Below are 15869 nucleotides of genomic sequence, written 5' to 3'. Positions count from 1 at the left end.
GTACTTTAATTACTAACAATTAGAGCTAGACTTTAATGTCATTATAAAAATAGGTCATCAAACCCCATCCGCCTAAAGTAAAGCTTAAGAAAGGCTTTACATTTGATGACCTAAGCTTTGAAAACTTTAAAATTATTATAATTCCCAGGTCAGAATATGTAAGATTATATTATTATATATAATATAACATTGGAAGCAATTAAAACTCTTTAGATTCATATAATGAATATATCTCATTTCATATTTAACAATGTCACATTCAACAAAATGTAATCAGTTTTTTCTCTCACTCTTCCCGGTGGACCACACATTCTCTCAGACTTTCTGCTGTTAGGCCTCTTTTTTATTTTGGGATTAAAAATGAATGAGTGACCCATGTACTCTCCTCCACACACACACACACACACAAATACATGCTGCTCACGCACATACACAAACACTTTTTCAAACACAAACCTTTGCAAAAAAACTCACAGTGATGGACAAGCCATTAGCACATGTAAACACCCCCCCCCCATACCCACTCAGTTAATTAAGTTAAGATGCTGACTAAGGAGCTACAAAGCTCTTCCCAATATGAGAGTGAATGAGAATTACACACACGCAAGGCAAAGTCAACCTGGAGACACATACGTCTTTTGACATTGCATCAAGTCACAGAGGCAGCAGATGCCCTCACATGTGACTCAACTTTGCACAGTGATCTCTTTTGAGTCCCTGTGTATTGCAGCAGGCGTTATTTTTCATCTTTATTTTTTTTAAACTAACCAATTGCTTTTGGACTATAAAACTAACCAACCAAACTTGTTCTAGTACTAAAGTACTTTTGTTTCCAAAATAAAACTTAAATAGACAACGCAACGAGTGTTTTCCGATTTGATTGTTGGGGAAACGACAGAGGTCGTAAAAATATAATTATGTTTGGTATTTTACTATGTTCTCATAAATATTTACGTTTGGACTAACATGCTGAACACCGATGTGGTTACCTGTCCAGTCTTTTGTTTAATCCTAGCCTGCTGGTGAGGAGGCCCAGGGCTCGGAATAGATACAATACAACTAGAGGCCTGGATTGCTTGGACCTTAATTAGGAATACAAACCTATATTTTATATTACTTAAATGTAACCTAGCTTGTTGTTTTCGTTGCAGGATCAAAAAGATCAGCAAAATATTTTGTTAACTTATGTGCTCTAATCAAAAAGTTAGTAAACTTGAAGTACAATGGTGGCAAATGTTGCAGCTTGAGATAGATGGAAGTTAAAGAGAATGATATATTGGATGGGTTGCTGACTTTATATAAAATATAACAGGACTGTTAGATGAGTGTTCTGGACAGAAGATTGGAAAACAACAAAAAGCAAACACATTAACTGTTTTTATAACGACAGATCGAGATGTTCTAACAAAGGAGACCAAGTGATTTATTGTCATATCCAACCACAATTGCAGTCGTTGGCAATGCAAATCATAGATTGCTGAGTCCCTTCGTCAACGCCCATTAAATATAAAAAGACAATCACACAAGTAAAGAACAGAAACCAAAGACATAAAGTAGTGCAAGGTCAAAGTGATGGTGTCAGAATAATGAGCCCTGAGCCCGGTGGTGCGGCACCAGACTCTGTGGTACCGTCTGCCCAATGGCAGCAGGTAGAACAGTTGGTGGATGGGTTCTTATATTGTTCTTCTACCTGTACCGCTGGGTGTACAGGCCCCTTGTGAAAATAAAAAAGTGTATTTTGTTGTCTAGTATAAAAGTGTAACAGGTAAATTAAACTAAGATATATACAAGGGTTATTGCCAATGAGGGTTTTCCCACTCAAGATGTACTACTTGCATTCTGAGGAATCAAAGTGATGAAAATCATAGCCTGCTGGGTAAAAAGCCACCCACAGCTGCATATAACGCACAACACAGGTTACAGTAAAGGTTGCAGTTGATTTACAGCCGTATGTAATGTTAACTTCATCGTCTTTCCAAATTGTACAACGGGTACTCAAAATAACCTACCAAATAGATATGAATGAATACAGATTATCTCCATGTGGCAAATGCAACATTAAAGCATTAAAATATGTGAATGTTAACCATTGGATGATGGAGATTGACAGTTTGAAGACGATAACATGTTTTTTGCTGCTGCCAATTTAGGTCAGATGCTCCAAGCATATCAGCATTTATTCCATTCCCCTCATCTCAAGTGCATGTCGCAATTTATTATTATTTTATGTACGGTGCGTAGACCTAAAGCTTGATAGGCAGAGCATCAGCAAGGCTTCATGCTAAGCTAAGCTAGCCATCTCCTGACTCCTAGTCTGAGCATCACACATAAACCCGAGACTTAAACATGTCTTCTGGTCTCACTCCGGGTGAAAGGAAGTGTATTTCCTTTGATGTGGAGCTGTTCCTTTTACAGAATGTCCTATGACATCAGTGATGGAGAAAAGATCAAGGGCACACAACTGCATTGTTGCTACAGAAAGAGAGAGAGAGAGAGTGTGCACCTGGATGTCTCTGATGCCCTCTGCTACACACACACACACACACACACACACACACACACACACACACACACACACACACACACACCCTGCATGCAGCGCAGTTTCTGCATATTTTCTTAGCTCTGTTTTACTGCAGGGTGGTGCACGAGGACATCTAAGGGCCGAAAGAGAGAACTGCAGGACAAAAAAACACTGCAGTGCCCCCCACCCCTTCCCCCCCCCCCCCCCCTCCACCTCCAGCTGTCTGTCCGTGTGCCCCCTCTTACCTCCTCGTTCCCTGCCTGCTGCGCTGCTCCTCATCTCGTTTCCAAAAATTGCATTACAGCAAGAGGATTAAGAATGCGCCTCCGGTTTTTATTTGGCGTGAGTAAGAGAAGAAGAAATGAAACAATAAGATGAGAGGTCATTTGAGTTTTTAGGCAGTGGCAGGCTAAATATTAAGGCGTTGACAAACAATTTTTATTTGTATTACGCTTACTCCTTGTAAGAACAAGTGATACGTTGAAATAACAAGAACTATAAAATGAATTATATAAGCAAATGTTATCACACTGTAAAAGATTATAAGAAGAGAAAACATGAAATGCTTTATGTCCCGACCCTCCGGCTTTAGGCTGCACTTGTGGTGACTTTTTACTTTTCACTAGGTAGGTAAGTTACTGCAGTAACCGCCAAATGGCAGGTGTTACCTTCAGGAATTGTCTGCATTTGGTTTGGTGTGTGAACCCTGCAGGGAAGGAGTGACAACACATGTAGTCATTCCAAGGGAAAGGCCTTATTTGGGAGGACGCATTATCAACTTTTCTAAATGGCTGATTGGCATCTTTAATTGACTTTACTTGATATTCAAAATGTATGTATTCACACAAGGTAAAGGATTCAGGGACAGTTCGGTGCCGATCGGTCCCATGTTAATTCATGCAACTTAATGTGTGTGGTGTTTCATAGCTACAATCATTAACGTATTGGGAAAACACACTATTTGTGTTGTGGCAGTAACACGCTTCTGTGCTCACCGCACATGTGTGTGTGTGGTCCACAGGGGTTTTCTCTAGTGGTTTCTATCAGGTATTGCAATAGTGTTTCTAAATACATAAAAAATATATTAAAAAAATATATATATATATCCCCTTCTTGTTCATTTCATGTCCATCAGGTTGTTCAAAGACAATGGCGTTGGGAGCTGAGGAGTCACTGTTACATCACCAAAGACATGCACCTATCACAGCATGCCCCAACCAGGGGTTTTCTACTGCGCAGCCATAATTAATGAGGTGGGAGTAGATCAGGACACTTTTGGGGGATTCATAATGAATGAACAGAGACAGACAGGAAGAGATTTCACTGAAATCGCTCACTCTCACACACACACACACACACTGTTTCACAGGTTTGAAAAGCTTTGCACATTCCAGCCAATTTCTAAGGAGACACTGAAACGATTCAATGACAGTACGTTTGGATGGACCTTGACCACAAATGGCTTGGCCATATGTTATGTGCCAGCGCACAAAGGGGCTAGCCACAACAGTTAGCATTAGCATCACATTTTGACTTTTTAATGTATTGTGTGGTTAATGATAGCCCATTAGACATTGACAGGAACCTGGCTGGTTGTAGTCACTGAGACCTGCAGAAAGGTTGACATGCTTAAGTGCGCGTGCCGATTTGACATAATTCCTGCACTGCATTTTCAGATCTGCCATGTGAGAAATCATGCTCATCTTCCTTGTTGTGGGTCTTTTGATCTCAGAAGACCTGCTGTGCTCATACCTTCAGAGTGAAAGGGCTCACTACAGTGGTATTTCTGTTGTGAACGGACACAGCTACCTGTTTATATTGAGGACATACATTTAGGTATCACACTATTGTGTGTAGCACTGCCCATTCTGGTGTGTTCTGTATTACCGTACGATCGCCCTTAGCGGCAGTGAAGACGTACAATCTGTATTTCCGTAAGCTCAACATCTCCATCCACCAATCAATCCCTCTTTTACTCATCCCTTGTTCCCTGCTAATTAATAAAACTACCCTTCGCTACTAATTGTCTACCGTTTATAGGTCCAAAAGCGACACCAGGGAGTAAGGCAGAGAGGGAGCGAGAGAGATCGAGATGTCGCGGTGGAGGAGGTATAATTATGTTAATCCAAATCACACATGAACTTGATAGAGATTATTGTCAGTGGTGGAATGCAGGGAAAATGACAGAAAGAAGGAGGTGGAGGTCTCGAGTTTATTTCAAGTCACAGAAGTCAAAGTGCACTTCACAGGGAAAAGGACAATGGAAGTAAGATAGACAGTAAATACAAAGTTATCAGTGTCTGGAGGCCTCTTATGCAGAGGCCTCCAGGTTTCTCCTGTTGCTGGGAGAATCCTCTTCTCAAAATGTGGGCTGTTGCCAGTGTGCTTTTATAGCCAGGCCATTAGTATGGCAATGTTATTCAGACTGAATAAACTCAACGACATTTGGAGGAGAGATGTGCTCCTCGTTCTTCAAAGGACAGCACACAAAGACTTTGCTGACTTTCCTCTACAGCCACCGTGTTGACATTCATGGTTTGGATGGATGCCCATGAAATCGTTTTATTGACTTTTCAGATGAAAATTGTCCAATACTTGGGTTTTGGTTGACCGAATCCCCGCAGATCTAATGACATCATCCTCAGCTGTACGAGTGTCTGTTTAGTGTCTATGTTAGCATGCTACTACACTGAGCTACGGAGCCATGGTGGCAGACCTATTTTCCTACAGAACCTTTGGACCTTATGCTGCTTATCTCGGGTGGAAAGTCGTCTTTAATTAAAAAAGGCTGTCACTAGTGCAGATTAAACCATGTCATCACTGGCGGCCACTACAGGTGGGGCTGGGGGCGGTGACAGAGTGAGTACGTGCCCAATAGAAGATTATAACAGGTAATCAAAGGTGTGTGTGTAACCGCTTGAGCAAGAGGATCGTGATGTGATTCCCATCTTTTGAAGAAAAAAATCACAACTGTAAACAGATTTTATCAGTGAAATGTTTATTATCTCCCTTAAACTCCACATGAAACGAGGTTAACTTCCCCATGATCTGCCAACACCTTCAGAGGGAGGATTCAAGAACTTTAGAGGACGAGGATAACTGCTATGAACCGCCCTCTTCACATTCAAGTCAACATTTCCCAGAGGATACGGGGGATTTATCGCTGCACAGTTTTCCCAACAAGTGAAGCTCCAGATCTTGAATTTAACGTGCGATGTGAAGAATCACAGAGTTATTCTTTGCCGATTTATTGAGATTTTACAGTTTCACACATATTGCAAAAAGCAAGCAAAGCCAAAACAATGCTTTAGGTCTAATAACTTGCAGTCAAGGCGATGTGTAGGTCGTATTTATCCAATCAAACAGTGTGCATTGCAGTTAGGTCACATACGTGTAAAATTGTAGTATCCACCAATCAGTAATAATATTTCATGCCAAGGACAACGCCATAACTCAAACAGATATAAATAGAACAGACATTTCAGTCAGGATTTAAAAACCTTATTATAACCTTAAACCTTATTACCGTCAACCTGTGTTTTTGTTAAATAGCCGTCTTTACTCAAATAAAACACCAACACATTTCCTTTAATTAAAAAATTCCTTTAATATCAATTGAGTGCGAGCAAGATTTATACCAAGTGGATCAATTTAAAAAAGTAAAAGTATACCAGCGCTCTCTTATGGATGAAGTACGTAATGACCTCCAACATATAATTGACATTTCTGTACCAACAATCACTGTTATGGAGAGTTCACATCCTAACATCTACTACCACAAAGTATCACTCAATCAGCAGCGGTGCCTCTACTGAACAGAAACTGAATGTCTGCATGAAAGAAGTGCCACAGGTCAAAATCAGTATGATAAAAGTTCATTAAACACCACAGAGCCCCAATAACCAAGGAAACACTTTATATTTGAAATCCTTCTTCCTCCACCAAGGTTATAGGAACCGCACAAAGTCACACTTAAAAAATCAAATACACTATAACACTAACATTATGTACTTGGAAAGTGAACTACACCGGCAAAATATTATCAAGGAGAAAAATAAATTGGGTAAATAGACCCAAAAAATGATCAATTGTGACCAGAATGGACTTTACAGTCATTAAATGGCCTTTTATATTTTTCTTCATGCAGAATGTGTCATCAGCAGGATCAAGCCTGAACTTTATGAAACTTGGAGGAGTGCATAGTGGGAGAAGTAATAACCCGACAGGCTGTGGATGTGACCCCCAGGCAGACCCACAAGAGTCTCACTACCGTCTAACCGCCCTTCTCCTCACGGACCAATCGGCTGGCCCCAATGGGATCACTAAAGGGAACTTCATTCCAAGTACAGATGTTGTTCTGATAATAATGACCATTGGTTCTATTTCCCTGACATTTATCATTTACATTTTTTTTTTAAGTACAAGGCTACATTGTGTAAGGCACAAACATTTCTATGCACATTTAGGCCATATGGTCAAATATAAATAATTCACCTAGATTTTAAGTGGAAATACAAAACTCCCCAAATAGTTTTCTTTGCATGGTTATTGCTCCACCTGCACATGGAGGTCTATAGACCTCCTGCAGCCTTCTATGCGGAGTTGTTTTAGGCATAAGTCAGGTGGGACTTCAGCAAGTGTCTTTGTCTTTTTTAATTTGAGCGAGCATTAAGGAAATAAGAAAAGTAAAAACTGAAAGTTCATTTCTATTGATTTTTGACCCTAACAATTATTGAACCCACTAAATATTTTCATTAGTTGCTTATTCTTTAATGAAATTGTGAAAACACACCTCCATCGGCGTCACATTTGACGTGACTACTCGTTACCTCTGGTTCTCTGCTGTGAACCCAGACACCTTAACCCGACCAACACTGCATGCTCCGAGGGCAGCAAGGGCATCTCTTTAGGATGATGAGAATAATATCAGACACTCCTTGAAACAACATTTCTTTCAAGTTTCAAGTAGTTTGCATAGATGATGTTAGAGAAGGTGAAATGTGAGTGTGAATGTCTTGGCAACATGTGATCAGCACATGACAGCAGTTTGTGAGCACAGGACAAATCTGATCTTTCAACCGTTCATTCTTAATTAAGCTGTGGTGGGAAAACTACTAGGTAATCTTCAGTAAAACATCATGATTGAGCTTAAAATTTTGACAAATGTTAACCTGTTTTTTCAAAACACTTTCATATAGAATAAAGTAAAAAATAAGAAACAATAGGAATGTCAATGTGTGTGTGAGCCTCAGAGCCGCTTGGTCAGTCTCCAGGTGAGGACGCTCCCCAGAGCCAGGCCGGCGATGAAGATGAGGACGAAGCCGTAGCTGTGGGGGCTCATTGATGATACGCTCTGAACGGACGCCACCGCCAATTCAGAGAAACTGTTAATCTGTGGAGACACATCTGGGATTACGGGGTGTGGAAGACATCCGACTAAATACATTATAACCACATTCAGTGATACCAAATGGGTTAGAAAACAATCAAACACAACAAGCAGTCCCAACAATCATAACGAATATGCATCCATCTTCCTAATGATGGTAATCAATACCGAAAATGGGGGTGACTATTGGCAGCAGCTTAGCTCTTTATACAAAGCAGGTCTGTGCAGGATATGCTGTGTTGTAGTGGTAATGCTTCTCTCTCTCAATCTGTGGGCTGCAGTCTTTTAACTACCAGTACAAGGTTCTAATGGAACAGTGTAATTAAATTACATTTTCAATTTTTGCCTGGTGATATTAGTCAATGAGATCAATTTCAACCAATTGTTTTGGGTCTTTCTGTGAAAGCCTCCAGAGGACATGATGGGCCCTTCACAAGTCCTCCTTTTTTTTGGTGTTTGCACTTCCTGTCCACTTGACTAAATGTTGAGTGTTGCTTGTTAAGATGCCTGGAATAATATCTGTGATTAACTCAAGCTTATCATGGTTTAACGTGTTGTTCTACGAACTGTGGCTCAGCGGAGAGCAGGGTGGTCCTTCAATCAAAGGATTGGCAATTCAATCCCGAACTCCGGTAGTCCGCATGTCCATGTGTCCTTGGACAAGTCTATTATCCCAAAACATATTCCTACAGTATATGAATGGTATTTATTAATAGGCCGATGGCACTCTGTATGATAACATGTAGTTTTAAAGCCCTTTACAGAATCTCAGAATCCAGGATCTCAGAATCCATGTGTCCCTGTAACCGCAGAACCAACACGGTAGAGGAAAGTCCAAGAAGCAGCTGGAAGAAACAAAGGCCCAACATACCCAGCCTCCATGTTCCCGAATCCAGCCCAGAAGATTGTTTCTGAAAAAGTCCACGGTGCACTTGAGGATCTCCCTCACTGATTGAGGGAGGTGAGCCTCCACCATCTGAAGGACAACAAAAACACACAAAAAGGTCCATATACAAGGTGCCGCCCAGCTTTGAGGTTCATTTCCATGACATGGCTAGAGGATGTGTTTCATCAAAGAGAAGCAGAAGAAGATAAATGTTTATGGGCTGGCTGGGAAATATGTTTATAAGAGCTAACAATCACTCTTGTATGTAAAGTCCTTAGGAAAAGCCCCAAACTTAATTATTTTGATGAAAACATTACACTTTTTGAGGTGCTTTGATTTAAGAATTGACATCACAAAATCAAAAGAAATTATTTATATATTACATTCCATTACATATTGGCCTATTTGGAGATATACTGTACCTATATATATCTATTTGGAGATATATCTATATACATATCTCCAAATTGGCCTGTCATGGACAGCTTTAGAACACCTTTATCCAAAGCGACTAAAGCTGTGGTATCTGGGGGAAGAGATCCGAACAGGCACAGGTACAGAGAGCAAACACATTCTTAATGATTAGCAGTCAAAGGCGCCGCACTCCAAAGACTCCCTTGTCTTTGTCCTCTTCGTCTTTGTGCGGCGAGTCTTCGCAAACGCTTACACCCAACCTCTTTTTACTGGGCGATCAGAAGTAGCAGATGTAAAGCTACGCAAAACATTGGAACTCCTACTTCAGGCAGGAAGTTAGAAGGCAATGCAAACGTGCAAAGACAAGTGCATGCCAAGGAACAACAGTCATTAGGCACTGATGGCCTCTACAGACAGGTAAGCTCTGGGAGGAAGAGAAGACCACCCACCCTGACAGCCAGCTTGCCGGCCACATAGAAGAGCACGGCAATCCTCTCCCAGGTGATGCCATGTTCAAACACTTTGTCTGCCACTTGCTTGAAGCGGTCCCCCGTAGAGTTGGAGGAAAAAGCCACTCCGTCGATTGCGCTGAAACAGAGCGAGGGTGCGCCTATAAGAACACGTTGCGGTCTTCGCCACTCACGGCGGTCTGGAGACTCACTCTTGGAACTCCTGGTCATCTCGGACCCTGTCACCGATGATGCGGATCATTTTGCCCAGCTGGGTCACCATCTGCTGCTCCTGCTCCGTCTTTAGCTCCACGGCCAGCGGGGTGAGCGGTGGGACGTCCTCCGAGGAGGCGTCCTTCAGCTCCTCCTCGATGACCCTGCAGGCCAACGGGACGTTAGAGGAGCCATACTGTGGAGAGAGGCTTTTACGGAGTAAAGCTGGAAGGACAACAACACAATTCTCATTGAAAAAAGCCTTTTCCACATCACATGTTTCACTATTTCTTCGTTTTCTGGGGCTGCAGCCCACCAACACCACCAGAGTGAGTCTCCATGCAGACCACCATTACACTGAATATAGTCAGAGGTGGAAAGAGTAACAAAATGTTGTACTCAAGGAAAAGTACTGTTACTTAAGTAAAATTTTACAAGTACAAGTAAAGTTACCACTCTAAAAATTTACTCAAGTAAAAGTAAAAAGTAGCTCATTAAAAATGTACTCAGAGTAAAAACAGCTGGGTGGGGTGCGGGATTCTAGTGTAGTTAAAAAAAGACAAGGGAAAATAAATCTCAATCTAGTTGCGCTGACGGTCCGACCGACGGTTCGCTGACGTCTGGACGTATGCACTCCAGTGGCGGACCGTTTACTCTGTGATCTCCTTAAACCGTCTCTGCTCTGCTCACTGAAGCAAAACAGTACGTGGACAATAAATAGTGTAGTCACCTACTGCTGCTAACACATCCCGTCAGACCAGGAGTATTTATTTATATCCGTTAATGAACTTTTCTCCTCTTGTTACCGTGGTAACCGCTGTCATTACAAACGGTTGCGTCGATTCTTACTGTGAAAATCTACGTACTTCCGGTTTAGGGGCTACGCTTCGTATTTTCATTCGATTTCAGCTGGGTTCTGTCCGTCTCCATCATTCTTGTTTAGCGCTGCTTTTTAAAGTGGAGGTTTACGTTGGTAGGTGAGCGCAGAACGAGTATTTCGGTTGTGACACCACAGAGGCCACAGAGTTGCCACAAACGCCACAGAGTTTTCATTGCATTTTTTTACTCAGTAATGGATAGGATTTAAAATGTAGCGAAGTACAATAGTTCAAACAAAAAATACTTTTTTTACTTTAAAAAAGTATACAAAAAAACTACTCAATTACAGTAACGCGAGTAACCACTTCTGAATATAGTACATTATAGTGTAGGATAATTGTATTGCTTAACAACACGCTGCTACTTATTACACAGCAATATTGCATGGCGTTGCATAATCCATCCATCCATCCATCTTCAAACCGCTTATCCTGTACTCAGGGTCGCAGGGGGGCTGTAGTCTATCCCAGAGAGAGATAGGGTACACCCTCGATCGGTCGCCGGCCAATCGCAGGGCAACACAGAGATAAACAACCATTCACACTCACATCCATACACCTACTTCAATCAATCAGGTTTCAATCAACCTGATCCCCAGCACATGTCTTTGGACTGTGGGAGGAAGCCGGAGTACCTGGAGAGAACCCACGCCAACACGGGGTGAACATGCAGACTCCACACAGAAAGGCCACTGGCTAGAGTTGAACTCAGGCCCTTCTTGCTGTGAGGTGACGGTGCTAACCACCACACCACCGTGCCGGCCCACGTTGCATGATATTTTGTAAAAAAAAAAAAATGTGGGGGGGCTTTTAAAAGAACCGTTTGGATGTGCTTGAACACACGGTGTCTTGCCTTGAGACAGTTCCCTCGGCAGAGAAGTATGATGTGCTGTCAGTAGAGTTTGGTCCCTGATCCGAGCCAACAAGCTATCAAACAGGCAAACAGCTAGCACCATGTACCGCTGGAAGCGACAGTCACCCAGACGCAGTTCCTGTAGAAGTCGATGAAATTCACCGTGCGGTCTGCACCTACGGATGCTGTTTTGTACAAAAACACGTGAGTAGCACTGCCACAACAGGTATAGATAGAGTTGCTATGTCTTCCATGGATGATGCAGAGGGAGAACAATAGTGAAAAAGTTGAACTGTTTTCAGGGTGATAAGCCACGCCCCCTTTATGTGGCGCGAATTACACGGCATATGCAAATTGATCCAGAAATGGCCGCGGTGCGATTATTGATTATTGTATTGTGTTGTGTTTGGTGTGAACGCACCATAATGTATTTGTTTATGTATTTGTTCATGATGAGTACACAATATTCCGGTTCGAAGTTGATAGGTACCTTCGTGTGCAACAGTAGTCAGTACACACCTGTCATCATTTAAAGTGATATTCAGCTGTTGTACAAGGATTCGTCTCACATCTTAGTTGCACCTTACAGCAAAAGCCATCAGAGAAATCTCATTGATGAAAAGTATCAGTCAGGAGAAGGTTACATAGTTATTCCATGAAAGAAAATGAAGACAGCCATAATCAAGTGGAGAAAATATGTGACATAGAACAGTGACATTACCAAGAACTGGAAATCCTTGTAAATCTGGTCCGGTAAGCATTCTACAGCAACATTAACAAGCACTGGACGTGTACTACATGTACAACAAGCTGCCGTATCCTTCATAGGTTTGGGTTATGGGTTGGGGTGGGTAAGACAGAGGTCTTTTCTTACCAAGTGAAGCATGGGGTTTGGGGAGGCATCATACCCACGGTGAACTATGGGGTGGGGGGCAGCATCATGTCCACAGTGGAGCATGATGATTTGGGGTGTTTTTTCTTTAGCTGGAACCAAGGCCTAAGTCAAGGTGGGGGGGTTATAAACAGCTCCAAACACCAGTAGATCTGAAGAGGGGGGGGGGGGCTGTGCACTGGAGATGCCCTCGCAATCTGACACATCAAAGATGGGGAACAATATTACAAAGTCCAGATAAACCATGGTTATAGAATCCTCCCCAAAAAGTGTGATGCAATAAAAAGGTCCGCTGCCGTTGATCGTCGCCCCCCCCCTAACACATATGTCAAATTGAATTCCAACATATGGCGGGGGCACCATGTTCATTTGTTTAAATGATGGTTTTATTTCACCAAGGTTTTATTTCATTTTATTTTGTTAATCAATGTTGTTGTGCCTTGGAACGGACCCCAGGATGAGTCGTCCCCGGCTGGTCGGGAGAATGAATGCAAAATTGCCTTAGATTTTCAGAGCCGGAGGTGGTCGCCTAACATGAACAAGGCACGGACTGAAACCCTGCGCTGAATGGGAAATAATACCAAGAAGACCAGCTACTTTAGGATCTGAATTATTGTCAGAGTAACGACAAACAGTAAGACGCACAAATACAACAATCAAGATTACACAATGACTGTCTAAGCTATGAGCTAGCGAGATAGTTTAGGAAGAGGTTAATGATATGAAATCTTGACCAAGGAGAATATTTCAAAGCTACTGATAAGTATATGCTCAGAGCAAACAAAGACCGGAAGAAGTTCTGATGGTGAACACAAGATTTTTTTTTTTTAAAGCCATTATTTTGTTGGTTTCAGCACATGTTGCCACATTATTGTTGACAGAAAAATTAGTCATGATGATACACTCACTTTATGAGAGGAGTGATTTACTGTAAGAGCCAGACTACAAATCGAAACCAAAAAATGATCTATATAAAGAATTTAGAAGGGCATATTTGGGACAGAAGAAGTTGTACTTTTTCAAATATTTGAATATATTTATTTCGCACAGTGAATCAAATGATTTTCATGATGAGTTCTGAAAACTTTACAGCGCAGAGGACTTACTCTTTGATCAGGGCCTCTCCGATTCTCGCGTCTGTGGATGGATAAAACGAGTTAGTGATGGCTACTTTCACTTTAATTTACACCTTTTAATGACACAGGGCAGCGTTCAACCTCGGGTTAAAAGAAAGGTCACGATACTGTCACTGTGGTTTATACAGCAAGACGACAAATACTTAGCACAAATAGGATTATTAACTTTGAACAGACTGGAACAGAGGTCGTAAAGTACTCTTTGAAGCTCACCCGACATGCCGTTTCCTTCACACTCCATGGTTCAACGTTAAATACAACTCTGAAACACTTCTAAGGTTAGAGAACCTCTTCTTCCCTTCTTTACTGACTGGATCTAGTGATTGAAACGCTTTTATCCGGTTAATAAACAATATATAGAAAGTGAAAAACTTCTCTGTGCTGCCGGGAAAACCAGCTGTCCCTCACTCAATTACTTCCGTGTTGAAACTTCTTCTCAGATCCGCTAACCCGGGCCCTTTCTCAATATGCGTTCTTGTGTGGACTTATGTTCTCATGGACTCGTGAAACGTCATCAGTTACAGCCCGAGTACTGTTCCAATTCTAAAGTCCGCATCTGGCCGGGAACGCTGATAATATCCGGAAGTGACTCGCCCCGCCTATTTTACCGGGCATGCATCGGAGCAGGCTCGTCTGTTCTTGTGAGAGCCCATATCCCAGAATGCATTTCACTTCAACAACAGGCAACAACGACAGAGGAAAATAAGCACATCTGTAAGTCGAAGTTTATAAATACTTCTATATTTAAGTAACGGAATGTAATTTTTGGACTTTTTCAGACGATAAGTTAGTTGTTTAAGTAACATTTCTGCGGGTGGTTTGTCAACATTCAGCCCTCGTAACAATTAGCTCCGTGGATGTGGGAGATGTGAGGTAACGCACCGTCAGACCCTCCAGCATCGGCCGGTCAGCCTTATCTCATCCTCTAGTGACCAGCCTGTTTTTAGCAAGTCTTCTGTTAAAAGCTCCGCTGGTTTTCACGTCTCCGTAGCGGTTAAACATGAGATATATACATAATGTACTATAACGAGTCTTCATAAGTTTTAATGTGGGATCAGAGACTGATGTTGTTCTCCGGTTACGTCTGTTTGAGGACAGAGTTTACATTCTAAGTTGTGTCTGTATCCACAGAGTGCAGCTTGTTTGTTGTGCATTCAAACTAACGATGTTTTAATTAAAGGACATGAGGAGACCGTCATCGAGACTCTAAACCGGCAGCAGGACTTCAGCTTCAAAGACACTCTTATGCTCTGACTTCTAATAATAATAAATAAAAATTCCACTAATGAATGAATCTATATTTCTCTATCTATATCTCTCTCTATGATATTTAATGTCTAGTCAGCTGCTGGTATATGCTTGAAAATGTTTCAATTTATTGCATTGTTTGAAAATGTTAATATAATTGTAGCACCATTGATCCCTGCATCATAGATATTAAGTACTATGTTAATCACTAATGATGTCACCTTACTAACTGTAGCCTCCATGATCACCGTATCATAGATATTAAATACTATGACGTAAATCACTAATGATCATGTCATCTATCTTACGATATGTAGCCTCATTGATTACTATACTTTATACAGACAATACTATGAGGTTAATCACTATTAATATACAGACACAGAAGAGGTTCAGCTACATCACCAATTTAATTATTAGTGATGTTTGTGTATTTAACTGTACAAGGACTACTACACTTGATGTTTGAGTAACAAGAAGACAAACAGTAGGTGTGTGTGGAATGTGTTACTATCCGGTAAAATATTAATTGTTCATCTTTATGAAACCATTATAAAGCCATTGCAGTGTGATGTAATACAAAAGCCCTGAATTAAACGTTCACCTCAGTAATGTTTTTTGTTTCTTCCATCCAATATGGATAAATATTAGATCAGTGTAATCCAGTAAAGTTCACCACAAACTACAGCTGCTCCTCTTCATCTGCTTTAAAAAGATGTTGGACTGTAACAACTCTGATCCGATCCATTGAGATATTTTTCCTAATTATTTAATGATTACATATATTTATTGATCAATATTATATATACAATTTCTCATTTTAAATAAAAATGAAAAAAAGCTTGATAATAGTAAAATAATTAGCAGTCAGAAACATTAAAACGTATTAGCAGGACCAACTGACGTGGTGACGTCATCAAGTCAGCTGCTGTTCCAATTGCGGAAATGACCGTTCTCCGTTCTCCCGGACCCGTTAGGACCATAGAC

At 41.3% G+C, this 15869-nt stretch overlaps 1 protein-coding gene across 1 annotated transcript; it reads right to left on the bottom strand.

Moving 5' to 3' along the window:
* Positions 1 to 5565: 5565 nt before the first annotated feature.
* Positions 5566 to 14224, bottom strand: LOC119220309 (apoptosis regulator BAX-like). Its single transcript, XM_037476221.2, has 6 exons — positions 13848 to 14224; positions 13605 to 13635; positions 9875 to 10039; positions 9663 to 9801; positions 8785 to 8889; positions 5566 to 7916 (listed from the first exon to the last, which is right to left on the bottom strand). The coding sequence occupies exons 1-6, from the start codon at positions 13873 to 13875 to the stop codon at positions 7773 to 7775; spliced, it is 612 nt and encodes a 203-aa protein (XP_037332118.1). The 5' UTR covers positions 13876 to 14224; the 3' UTR covers positions 5566 to 7772.
* Between the last annotated feature and the right edge of the window lie 1645 nt (positions 14225 to 15869).

Source organism: Pungitius pungitius, chromosome 12, assembly GCF_949316345.1.
Source record: "Pungitius pungitius chromosome 12, fPunPun2.1, whole genome shotgun sequence".
NCBI lineage: Eukaryota > Metazoa > Chordata > Actinopteri > Perciformes > Gasterosteidae > Pungitius > Pungitius pungitius.
This window is presented reverse-complemented; position numbering and strand designations above follow the sequence as displayed.

Excerpts from the sequence above, each read along its gene's own strand:
- LOC119220309 (XM_037476221.2), bottom strand. The coding sequence starts at position 13,875 with ATGGAGTGTGAAGGAAACGGCATGTCGG. Across the intron at positions 13,636-13,847 it reads TGAAGGAAACGGCATGTCGG|ACGCGAGAATCGGAGAGGCC; the intron begins GTGAGCTTCAAA and ends ATCCATCCACAG. Across the intron at positions 9,802-9,874 it reads GATGACCAGGAGTTCCAAGA|CGCAATCGACGGAGTGGCTT; the intron begins GTGAGTCTCCAG and ends GCTCTGTTTCAG.